The following is a 13494-nucleotide window of genomic DNA, read 5'->3' on the forward strand; positions in this document are numbered from 1 at the left end:
TCAGTAAATATTTTCTCATGTTTTAAGGAGTGTGAAAGACAACAAACCAGAAAGTAAACTTTGAAAACTCTGAGCTCTGTATTCTGCCTGTTTAACGTCTCACAGTCTCCTCATCATCTGTCTGTGCTGTCAGAGCTAAAGCATGTGATCTGGAAGGCAGCTCATATTTAGCTTCAATTGTTCTTCCTCATTTTAGTTCTGCAGGCTGATGGAAATAATGAAGTCACTGTAACGTTTAAGTGCAGAGATGGTGCAGATAAGCCTGCAGCTATGAGGTCACCAACAGTTACAGAAATATTCACACGTTAAAGAAAAAACTTTTCTTAAAGTGCAAAAAATGAACAAAAATATGAAGAAATTTCATTTTGTTTTCAATTATTAGCTTTGAATAAATTAACTTTGGTGCAAATGATTGTTTGATTTACGGATTTATTACATTGATTAATGAAAAATGATGAAGAAGAGGCACTATTTTATAAAGATAACTGAATATTTGATGATCAGTACTGTTATTCCAGTACAGGCACATCATGTAAACATGTGTCATGCACACAGAGGTCAAAGTGAAATTCATACTGTGCTCTTTGTCTGTGCTCCTTGTTAACTCTTTGCTGTGAGCTGATAACATAAAACTAAACATCAGCTACACTGAAGACTTGAGGTTGAAACCACAGGCTGCATTTCCTCTGTTCATGGTGACCCAACCAGAAACCATGAGGCCTGTCAGTGGATAAAAATAAGCCTGTGGCAGAAAAGATGGTGACCACCAACAGTCTTTCACACACATGTAAGCTGCTCAGAAGAGTAAAGACGTTATTCTTTGCAGTTTGATCTTGTGATACTGTTTGATATTGATTCTTGAATAAAACATAATCAATGCATTTCTTTGCAGATCTGAATTTATTTGAATTTTCTTTCAGTGTTTTAAAAGTTTTACATCCATCAGAAATATACAACATTTTTAATTTGCAAAAACTTCAAGAGATTTATTCAAAAACACAAACACAGGTCACATAACCTGCACTGGTGCTCAACAGCTTTAAATGTTATCAAATCTTTAACTGAGGTTGTTGAGTTTGACTGTACGCTGTGTATTCAGACACATGATGGCAGTGCTGAGAAGTAAAACAGAAAGACTGTAACAGCAGCACAATAATCACACACTCAGAGTAAATGCATAAAACAACAAGAACAAAAAACACTTTCAGCTGTGATTCAGTCATTCAATTTATTTCAAACACATAATAAACTGAATTATTGCTGATCAAATAAACAAAAATACACTAATATAATAATCAAAAACACAGGAGCACTGAGGCCTCGATCCTGTAGGATAATATTTTAACTGGTAATTTAAAGATTAATTTAAATTAATCTATTTTAAAGGCTTAAAGAAAGATAAATTAAAAACATTCAGTCTATACCTTGAATCTCTGCTAAAGGGCAGTATGCTCACTTATATGGTGACACGATCTCCTCAGCACACTCTGTTCACACTCCAAAACTTTGCAGCATCCCAAAAACACCACAGTCCACAGCCTCACACCAGAACAAAGGAGAGAAGAAGAAGAGCACCTGCTGCTACTTCCTTTTTTATACCCTCTGTTTGATCCCCTGGGTCCTAAAGCCATTACACTAATCACAGTAATAATAATGAGCAATAACACTAATAACATTTCAAACACTTTAACGACCTGAATTATTGCTGATCAGATAAAATAAAAATACAATAATAACAGTAAGTTATGAAGAGCTGTAAGAAGCTCACTTCTTTTTCATTAGTAGCTGAGAACCAGCATAAAGTTGTATTACTGCCACCTACACAGCTGTGATGGTAACAGCAGACTCCAAACACTGTTCGTCTTTCAGACTCAGAGTCTGTGCAGAATTTCTCTCACACCACCATTTATTAACCCTGCAATAAAACCTCTAAACTCTCTGCTTCTGCATCCTAATTCACAGATTTAATTAAATCAGGGAACACAGGACTGCATGACATTTTATTAGAAACTAAAATGACATAAAGTCAACAAATTAGTTACAAATGGTAACAGGACAAAATGAAAAGTCACCAGTGTAGTTGTAGTTGCTCTCCCACTTTATAGGACAAAGACATGATTGATAGTGAAGAGGGAAACCCATCTACAGCACAGCTGAGCTATTAGAGTACGGTGACCACTTGTTGACTTGTAAAAGACTATATGACATTTTTTATTTCACCATTCATTAACTGCACAGAGATGTTATTGTTTAAATATGTTTTCTTCATGTAAACAGTATTATAAAGGTTCTTCATGACTGGCACAAGTGTCCTCTTTTTTGGAAATCAAATTATGGTCACCCTGTATTACAGGATATGATCAGCACTGTTTATCACCGTCATGCTGATTTTGCAGAAAAATGCCAACCAGGCTCAACCCAGCTGGTTAAGTTTACACCTGACTGACCTGTGCCTCCTCCTCACTGTGACTACACAATCAGACTCTGCAGGGTCAGACAGATGTTTTGTTGCTGTCTTGTTCTTGGTTGAACCTGTCTGGATTTTTAGCTCTGATGTTTGTGTCGTATTAATGAATTATAATACTGCTACTTCTCTGAGTCGTGCTGACAGTGATTGATGCAGAGCTTTAATTCTCTGTGATGTTCTGTCTCCATGCAATCTGTCATATGAGATTTAGCCCATGTACAAGTTATCTTTTCATTTAACTATCAGCACATAGAGAGATGATCTGATTAGTTTGTGGATAATTTCATACAGGAAACAAAAATCAAAAATAAATATAAAATGTTCAAATGTAAAAAGATTTTATTTCTACCTTTTAACTAAAAGATGCAAAAAATGATCAGAAACACAAAAATATACATGAAATACATTCAAATGTATTCACTGCCTATGATATAATTCGTATTTATATAATGTAAACAAACACAGTTAAAGTATTTGTTGGTGCCCATATCAGTATTTACACTGCAAACACTGACTGTAAATTGTGCTGTCAGATACTAAACATCACATATTTCTCACTGCTGTTGGAACATGTTAGATACAGTCAAGGTTTATTACAATTTTTTTATAAAAGTAACCGAAGATAAAGAGCATGAATATTGAATAAGAATACACCTCCATTTGGTTTATACTGAATTATATGATATTATGATGTAATATTGTAACTGCACATAAAGCTGAGCATGTCTGATATTTGGGCAGCAGAGGAGCAAGAGTGGCTTCATAAAAAGCTTCTTCTTGGCTTTGCTGCTACAGCTCTCCTCACTGACCTGTAAGACAAGCACAAAGAGACAAAGTGATTTCCAACATGTAAAGATATTATGAGCTGAAGACATTTAATAATGTGAAGAATAAATCAGCCTGCATGGCAGCAGAATTACTGAGAGAGCTTCCTGATGTGACTTCAGAATAAACTGCTGCATCAGCTGCAGGACTTGATGTTCCTGTGAATGAAGAGAAGATCATTGAAAACAATAATATCATTAACCAGGAGGAAACTTGACATCTCCACTAATGCAAAGAGTATGATAGATTTTATAATCCAAGTAATGAATACTTGTGAATACATAAATATAAATATTAAAATAAACAGATTTACATTGTAAGAGCAGATAAACATGATGAACAATATTCAGTGGAGATGATGGCAGACTTTGCTCACCTTTGTTTTTCTTGGCTTTTTCTTTTTTGGGCTGTTTGACCTCAGCATACATCAGACTGTCCTCTAAAAGAGACGTCAGAGCTCAGGACACATTTGTTCAGCACAGATATGATGACAAGAACATTACAGAGTAAAAACATGAGAGAAACTGTTTAGATTGGGGACATATAGATGGACAATACCATACTGTACAATAACAATATCATTCTGTATATGAAGCAGACAAACTTACACTAAACTCTGAACGGCCCTCGATGTGTATAAGATTCAGTCTGCTGATGTGTAGTGGTCGTATGTAGTAGCTAAGCTTGGTCAGTGAATAACTAAACTCCATGTTGACCTATAATTACCTGCAATATAACGATGTGATGACACATTCAAGTACAAACACTGAATGAGACTGTTGTGACTGTACCTGCAGCTCCCGTCTTCACCTCAGAGTAAACAGCACTCTGCTCTGGTTTATGATGCTTCTCTGTGAAGATGATCAGATTGATGAAAATAATGAAAACATTTTAAATATTGTAAAAACTTTCCAGGCTTTTTTCTACACTGTGTGTTTTGTGTACTCACTCTTCTTTCCAAAGTTTTGAAGTGTAATAAGAGAGTATGTGACGTCTCTGGGTTCATCTGCACCTGAAATGTAAAAATGTTTGTAAACACATCAAATGCAGTTTGTCTGCTTAAATCAGAAGCTTCTTGCATCTCTAGCTGCTCTGAGCTTTTCTAAATATGAACTGTACCAGTTCCAGTGTCTTCCACTGGTGTGATGGATTCATAGAGGTTAGCATCACCTTCATGAAAATGAAAAGAAACCAGAGTCAGAGTTTCATTTTAATGTCATCAGTCAAAGAAAGATTTTCATTAGTTGTGTTTAAGTCAAATCCAGGACTGTCAGATATTTTCAGAGCATGAACCCATCATGGTGTTACTGTTTGTGTTGTTCTGATATGAAACAATAACATTTGTGGATTCTTTCAGTCGAGTTAAAGATACAATCAGGTTGTAAAATCCTGTTTGTTTCTGATCTTTTGTGCATGTAGTCAGTTGGTTATTTGGATGTTTGTCCAACTGGATTTTTATAAATGTTCTTTGAAAAGCTGCTGAGCACAAACTGAACCTAAGAAATGTTCCTGTTAATGGAGACTGAATGAAAAGTCAATATTAATAATGATAATAAAGATCGGTTTAAGTGCTGACCAGGATGAAGAGAGTTGTATTCATGAGTTTCATCCTGGTTGACTCCATGATTTGTGGAGGAGCCCGGACTGTGACTCTCAGACTGGATCCACCTGAAACAGGAAATAAACACAATAAACTCAAAAGTAACTGATGTTTGTTTAAAATAATAATTAAAAGTATTTTACCAACCTGGTGAAGCAGGAACCTGTGAAAGAGACAAATGTTATTACACATGTTTGTCATGTATAAATTGTCCCACTGATATTTTGTGTCATGAGATCAGAATACATGTATATGTGTGAATAATTAAAGTGTGTGTAGTAAATAAACTCTGTAATACAGCATGAAAAGAAGAGGCTCTTACACTTGGACTGTCTGCAGAGATACAACAAGAGCAGGAGAATAATAATGAGAGAGACTCCACAAACCAGTCCAACAATCAACCACACAGGAGATGAAAATTCTGCCAAAGATAGTGACAACAAATAATAAAGTTTAATTATATTTGATATTTTATAAGATAATTTTATAATAAATCCAGTTCATCGATTTTCCTTGACTTGAAACCACTTTGAGTCAACTCCTGCTGTGTTTAAATGACTTGACTCCCCACAATGAACACATAAACACAAGTCTCTTAAATTTCCTCTTAAATGTTGACTTCAGTAAATCTGCGTTACAAACTTTTACTATATAAATATGTCAAAGAGTCAAATCTTAATATAAAGAAACAAAAGCTGATGTTTACATTGAGATTTTCTGTTTCCTGTCAGAAACTGTCAGCATGACTCTGCTCTTTGGTTTGATGTTGTGACTCCTGTTCTACACTACTTGCAGTCTTACTTGTAGAGTTGTTACAGAACTAATTGTGAATTTATGTTGATTTGGAGATTTGCTGAAAATGATTGTTTCACATTGACAATCCCACCTAGTCTCCTCTCCTTGGATCACATTCCTGACACTGATTCTCTAGACTCCACATTTTACATGACTATTCATGTTCAACCATTTCCAATAAGAACATTTTTACAATGCCAAAGAGGTTACCATGAGATATAATGCTGTTTGACCTTCATAGTAATCCTCAATCATCAATCTATTCAATATTGTTGCTGAATCCAAACTCACCAGTTGTGTTAATCTGAATTTCTTGGCTGTCCTCTGTGTAGTAAACTGGGTTTCCTCTTCCTCCTCTGCACCTGTAGAGTCCTTCCTGTGAGACATTGATTTGTCCATTTGATGTGGGGACAACATCCACTGTGGTATTATCTCTGTACCAGTAGTATTTCCATCCAGATGATGATGATGGGCTCACAGAGCAGGTCAGGGTCACACTGCCCCCTACTGGAACAGTTGTGTTATCAGCTCTCAGTTTGGCCTTTGGTTTATCTGCAGTTCAGTTTAGAAAAAGAACAAAAGTCAATGACTGAATCGTGTACATACGGATGTTCACTGTTCATAGACACAAACTGCATCTTTCTTGGCTGCTACCTCAAAGCAGATTGTGCGCTGTCAGTCCTGTGTGCTGCATGTGACTGAATCAAAACCGTTTAAATAACTAGATGTAAATGGTGAACATCAACAAATCTTGGTGATCTTGAAGAGATACAAATTGTACAATCGTTTTGATCAAAGCTGTGAAAGTTTTATATTTTCTTTGCTGTATTTAAAAAGTACTTGAAGATTGATTAATAAGCTGGTCCGTCTTTAGGACCTGGGAGTTTAAAGGGATCAATCTCAATCAGCCTCCTGCTAAAGGTGAGTGGCAGTGACTCAGAGTTATGAGACTGTTAATCATAGAAACAGTACCACTATTTTTGGTGGTATGTCTGTGTGTGTTTATTTATTTGATCAGATGATAGTTCAGAATTACTTTTATTCTTTTTATAGAAATTGTAGATTAATTGTTATTTGTTTGAATATATTATTTATTTATCCTGTTTATGTCATTATTGTCCTCAGGTGATGGAGCAGCAGGTCAGCATTGGCGTCTCTATACCAGCTGAAAGTTCATGACACAAAGTGGTGACAAACTGTCTACAATGAGGCTACTATCAGCTGCAGCTCTTTGTCTGACTAACAATGTAACATGCTTTGTAGACCATTGAATTCATCCTGTGCTGACCATGATGACATTTGTCAAATGGAGATCACACAACAAACATGACTTACTTGATGCTGACAATGTGAAGGCTTCACTCCACTCTGTTGAAGAATATGAGTCATCTCTGCGTCGACTCTTACACATGTAGTCTCCACTGCTGGACTCAGAAACACTGAATGTCACATCATTATTGTGTGTCCACTGTGTGGGTGTGCTGGGTCCTCTCCAATCATACCACCACTCAGTGGTTTCACCTCCTTCCTGCACCTCACATGTCAGAGTGATCGTCTCACCTCTGAATATCTGAGGCCAGTTGGCTTGTTGTTTTACAACAACTTTATTGGAAACTGTTTACACATATTAACAGTTGAGATACAAACAGAAACATGAAATCAACACAGAAAACTTCACATTGTATTTTTGATAATCATGAGTGAATGTATATTTCAAACTAAATGACTGAACTCACAGGTTATCTCAATGGTGACATCATCACTTATATAAGAGTAGTAAACTGGGTTTCCTCTTGTTCCTCTGCAGCTGTAGATTCCTCCTTGAGATACTCTGATATCTCTGTTTTGTTGATCTCTGATTTGACCTTCAGAGGTTGTTTGGGTTCGTCTGAACCACTCATATTTCCATCCATCAGAGCTCTGCACAGAGCAGGTCAGTGTCACACTGCCCCCTACTGGTATGATTGTTGTTCCTGCTGTCAGTGTGGCCCTGGGTTTATCTGATGTTATGAAAAAGGAAACATGTACATTTTTCATCCTCTTGACTAAAAATACAAGAAAATACATTTAAACTTTAAAAACTCCCCAGATGAAAGAACAAACTTTTTTCTCTGCACTTTAAGACAGTTTGATTTTCTGTTGCTGAATTGTGTCTATGTCAACATGATGCCAGAGCTGCAGTAACTCTTACATCACAAAGTAAGAATAGTAAAACTATTTGTCCATTTTCTGGCCTGAAGAAGTTACACTGAATGTAAACTAATGGAGTTCACTGCTGAAGGAAACACAATGATGTGTTAAGAGGGAAATGTTTGGTGTTTGTTTTATACTGTATAATAGAAAGAAGTCACCTTTTGTGAAGGTTTAAATGTTTCTTTTCCTTTTTAAAACTATATTTTTATCTGCTGTTGCTGTTATTATACATTAAAACACATACATGTAGTAATGATCGATTACAGCATTTGTGAGCAAAGTAACAGGTAAAATACAGCAGTCCTGGTTAAAGTTTCAAATTTCACAGCATGAAAAAAGTTTCCATAACAAAATTAATTAAAGATACTCTGTATTTTATACTATTTCTGAATATTTGAACACACATTATGAATAAATGCTACTGGTTACAGTGATAAAGCAGGGAGGTCTTCACTGATACAGTCAGAGACAGTAACTAACATCAAATATCAAAAATCACATCATTAATAATATCAGTAAATCAAACATATCCATCACTTATGTGATTCTACATTCACACACACACACACACTGAACTGGACCATCTTCAGGTTCTGTGAGTGACTTTAAAGGGCTCAATCTCAGTATCCTCCTGCTGGAGGTGACTAGTGGTGGAGATTATGGTAGTCATAGTAACAGTAACAATATTTTTATGTTTATGTTATATTTTTAACTTCCCTCCCTCGATTCTCCTCCATCTGCTGCTTTGCTCTGGTGTCGTTTTTGGAGTGAAGCTGGTGTGGCTCCAACCATAAATGTTTTCAATTGAGCTCTAAATCTAATTGGTCATCATTGCTTTTTGTATTAAACACAGTCATGTGTGTGTTTTATTTTAACAAATGGCAGTGTTTTATGAGAGGACAGGCCAGAATGACTTAAAAAAAAATACAAACTGTAGATTTATTGTTATTTGTTGTAAACTACTACTACTACTATTATTATTATTATTATTATTATTATTATTATTATTATTATTATTATTATTATTATTATTATTATTATTATTATCTCTGTTTATTTCTGTCAGTATTGTCCTCAGGTGATGGAGCAGCAGGTCAGCATTGGCGTCTCTATACCAGCTGAAAGTTCATGACACAAAGTGGTGACAAACTGTCTACAATGAGGCTACTATCAGCTGCAGCTCTTTGTCTGACTAACAATGTAACATGCTTTGTAGACCATTGAATTCATCCTGTGCTGACCATTATGACATTTGTCAAATGGAGATCACACAACAAACATGACTTACTTGATACTGACAATGTGAAGGCTTCACTCCACTCTGTTGAAGAATATGAGTCATCTCTGCGTCGACTCTTACACATGTAGTCTCCACTGCTGGACTCAGAAACTCTGAATGTCCAATCATTATTGTGTGTCCACTGTGTGGGTGTCCCGCGTTCTCTCCATCCATACTCCCACTCAGTGGTTTCACCTCCTTCCTGCACCTCACATGTCAGAGTGATCGTCTCACCTCTGAATATCTGAGGCCAGTTGGCTTGTTGTTTTACAACAACTTTATTGGAAACTGTTTACACATATTAACAGTTGAGATATAAACAGAAACATGAAATCAACACAGAAAACTTCACATTGTATGTTTGATAATCATGAGTGAATGTATATTTCAAACTAAATGACTGAACTCACAGGTTATCTCAATGGTGACATCATCACTTATATCAGTGTAGTAAACTGGGTTTCCTCTTGTTCCTCTGCAGCGGTAGATTCCTCCTTCAGATACTCTGATATCTCTGTTTTGTTGACCTCTGATTTGACCTTCAGAAGTTCTTTGGGTTCGTCTGAACCACTCATATTTCCATCCATCAGAGCTCTGCACAGAGCAGGTCAGTGTCACACTGCCCCCTACTGGTATGATTGTAGTTCCTGCTGTCAGTGTGGCCCTGGGTTTATCTGATGTTATGAAAAAGGAGGAAAATTATATAAATATGCAGATGATTCATTAAAATTGCATAAAAACAATCAATCATACCTAAAACAGATCTGAAGATTTTCAGTTAGTGACTCTGGGTAAATGGATATGGCCCTGGGTCTATATGCTGTTATGAAAAATCAGGTAAGAAAATATACACCTGATACAATGTAAATGTAAAATATCCTAAATTTTAAAAGATTTCTTCAAGTGACTCAAATTCCAACAAAACAAAATCTACACAAATATTTTCTTTATATTGTTTTTTTCTTTCTTCTCAGTTTAAGACATTTCAAATTTTCTCTGATTTCTGTCTCAACATGGTAACAGAGCTGCAGTATAATGAAGGGAATGAGACACAGAAGGAGAGCACAGCTGGGAGTAATAGACTATGTGCACATTAGCATATGCTACTTCCGGTGGGGAAACTCCTGTAGGGCGCTTCGTTTCCGGTGTTATATTCGCTCCTTGTTTACTGCCGCTTTTTCCAAAACAAGTCAACCAAATTGATGAATCGAGGTGAGATTTACATTTCTCGAGATGTCTTGGGCATTTACGGAATATGTATGTAGATGCTGTTCATAGACCTGTCGATATTTTTCCCCCGCGCCTCAGAGCAGAACAGAGAAAGGATTTAAATTCTATATTTCTCAGTATTTGTAAACAGCGGTCCCTCGTTTATCGCGGGTGTTATGTTCTAAAAATAACCAGCGATAGGTGAAATCAAGTAGCAAATTTTATTTTTTTGATGGTGGTAAACGTTTCGTCGACATTGTTGTGTTTGTTGGGGAAAAAGCAGTTTGACTGCACTTCAGAGTCACACTGCTAGCCATCGATGCAGCGATTGTGTACTGTGCAGCAGAGACGGCACAGAGGAGATCGTCTGCAGCGATCAGGACGCAGGACACAATGTGATGTAAAAAAAAAAACGTGCAAACTTGCACTAACAAATCTGCTAAACAGCGAGTTGAAAGGTGAACCGCGTCATAGCGAAGGACCACTGTAATTTTGAAGGTAAGTCACAACATACCCTTCATAAATACTAATGTATAGAAACCCTTACCAGCAATCATTCATTTTTTGTGTGGCTTTTTTCACAGTTTGTTAACATGCTGTGTAGGTGTGTACTTGACTAGCTGATATCGACATAACAGGGAAACATCTGGTTTGACTATTCTTCAGCTGTAGTTTGAATGCTGAACATTTGCCTGTTTAAATTATAAGACCAGTCACTATACAGAGATGTGCTTCTGAATGTGGACGATGTGTCTTCTGCTGCAGTGATGCAGTTCAGCTTGTGTTGAGTGATGTAAACAACTGATTGATCTAAACTCTTTAAACGTCAAAATTGATCATTAGATTTTTTTATGACACACAGTGGTGAGTGTTCCCACCTTCTGCTCTTTGTAACTTAACGCGATCTTTCAGTTTTTGTGTTTTGGACATGATTTTGGAGTATGTCTTCGCAGTAGCGATTGACCACAAAGTAAAGCTACCAGAAATGTACAACCCCAGATCCTGTCTCAAACCAGGAAGTTATCATTTTCTCGTGCACAGGGTCTATTAGGGGGACGAGACAAGGGAAACAAAACTAGAAACACTGACATGAGACGCAGACCTTCAAAGTAAAACAGGAAACACACCGACTGAACTCTAGACATGTAAACTTAACAGAGACTGAGACAGAACATAGAGACCTGAAACGTGGGACAGAAAGGCACAGAGTAAACACAACATGAACACATAAAACAAAACCTAAGAACTAAAACCGTAACAGCCATAACTGATCCTGGGGTAATAATAATAATAACTGCAATAATCAAAACAGCAAAGGACTCAGAACATAAAACATATTATAAAATACCAAAACACACGAGACTCAAAATGCTGAACCGTGACAACTGGAGCATCAGGGGCCAAATCACAAAACACGTTTATGAACGACTGAGCCACACATTTAATTTCTGACTGATTAACATATTAACATTAAAAATAAAAACAATATTATCAAATATTATAACCCCATTATTGTTTTATTATTTTTTAACTTTATAACACTTTATATTCAGAAAATAACTTGGCAGGTTGGGGCCGTAAATCACTTTGTAACATAAGTTTTTGTCATATATTATCCCCCTCTGATCTCCAAACTTTGGGGAATCCATGTTGTTTTATTTTCTTATGACATTTTTAAACTCACCAGTTTCCTGAATGATGACTGGATCACTTTCTACTGTGAGTAATTTGTCCCTTTTATACGTCCTCTGCAGGCGTAGATGCCCGCCTTTAGAGGTCACAAGTTCTCCCTTTGATTCACCAGCTACTTTGGTCTTCTGGTTAGAGTAAACACTGGGTTCTCTGAACCAGTCATATTCAAAGTCAGCAGAGTTCTTCACATCACAGGTCAGTGTGATGTGAAGAACAGCATAACTCAGTGAGATAAACTGCACTACACACACTGTTGATGTTTTCAGATCAGATAAACATGAAAAGAAAATCTACATGTATGAAGCCACAGCTCTTCAGTAAATGTACAGTTTGTATCGTGGGTGTGTGTTTGATTGCTCACACAGTTAACATGGTTATATTAACATTTTAACCAATAAATCAATGAAATGTTTGGTTCATGATACAAAATATAACACAGAGGACGTCATTTAGAGCAACACAAGAAGAAGAAAACAGTTTCTCACCTTCAGTGTTTCCATGTCTGACTGTACCGAGCACTAAAATAATGAATGAAACATCATCAGACATTATACAACTGACAAAATCACAATAAATATATAAACTGAGTTTTTTTTTTTAAATCTTCACATGGCACAGTTATTACTCATCACCAAATATATGTGTTTCTATTAGCTGTGAAACCAGCTGGAAACATCTAGTCTGCTGTGTTGAAGCTGTCAGGTAAACAGGTTAAAGCAGTGATACACTGTAATTGTCACCAGTGAGAAACATTTTCCTTCATCACTGCCATTCAAACAGTAAAGGTGTGTATTGTACTCACAGAATAACCCCAGCAAACAGAGCAAAGAGTGCCCCATCCTCACGCCCAGCCCTGCACGCTGATCTGCATCTAATCTCAAAGGTTTCGACTTTGCCTTGATAAAGAGAAGCTGCACTTAATGTAGATAAGACCAGAGTTTATATTCAGCTCCTCCTTCTATCACCTCTCTGTGCTTCCTTCCTTGTACACCAACCTCAAACAGCTCCTGTAGCTTTGACCACAGCAGTCGTGTGACGTGTTCACATTTCCTGTCCACTGCAAACATTTAAGTTTCTTTCCTGTTTAGTGTTCCTACCTTTCTCTGTGATATACAAAGGTGCTCTGTTGCTTAGCGACACACTTTGCAGGTCATAGTTTTATCTTTGTTGTCGTGTCCTGCCTCCACGCTTCAGTATCACAACTACAGACTCACTGATCTGTCTGACTGAATGTGAACAAATTTATCTTTGTCTCCTCTGACAGAAGAATATCCGACCAACATTCATCAAGTTTCTTTTCATCCTCTTTAACAAAGTTTGTTGCTTGGCCTTTTCTGCTCACGTTAAAGAACCTGATGTCTACAGACACACATGCAGTGCACAGATTAACCAGCGGGGATCAGCAACTCATGCAGAGCCCTCAGCTGAGACATC

The 13494-nt window shown here is 36.8% G+C and overlaps 1 protein-coding gene across 1 annotated transcript; it reads right to left on the minus strand.

Moving 5' to 3' along the window:
- Window positions 1–2897: 2897 nt before the first annotated feature.
- LOC113017994 (low affinity immunoglobulin gamma Fc region receptor II-like) lies at window positions 2898–9244 on the minus strand. Its single transcript, XM_026161069.1, has 12 exons — window positions 9169–9244; window positions 7023–7301; window positions 5979–6239; window positions 5215–5313; window positions 5040–5055; window positions 4869–4960; window positions 4412–4462; window positions 4242–4304; window positions 4084–4143; window positions 3669–3731; window positions 3388–3450; window positions 2898–3276 (listed from the first exon to the last, which is right to left on the minus strand). The coding sequence occupies exons 1-12, from the start codon at window positions 9242–9244 to the stop codon at window positions 3269–3271; spliced, it is 1131 nt and encodes a 376-aa protein (XP_026016854.1). The 3' UTR covers window positions 2898–3268.
- Window positions 9245–13494: the final 4250 nt, after the last annotated feature.

The sequence above is a fragment of the Astatotilapia calliptera genome, unplaced genomic scaffold (assembly GCF_900246225.1).
Source record: "Astatotilapia calliptera unplaced genomic scaffold, fAstCal1.2 U_scaffold_30, whole genome shotgun sequence".
NCBI lineage: Eukaryota > Metazoa > Chordata > Actinopteri > Cichliformes > Cichlidae > Astatotilapia > Astatotilapia calliptera.

Coding starts and splice junctions, on each gene's coding strand:
- LOC113017994 (XM_026161069.1), bottom strand. CDS start 9,244: ATGTGTAAGAGTCGACGCAGAGATGACTCATATTCTTCAACAGAGTGG. Junction 5,314..5,978: donor AATTCAGATTAACACAACTG/GTGAGTTTGGAT, acceptor TATCTTTGGCAG/AATTTTCATCTCCTGTGTGG. Junction 4,463..4,868: donor ATACAACTCTCTTCATCCTG/GTCAGCACTTAA, acceptor ATTTTCATGAAG/GTGATGCTAACCTCTATGAA.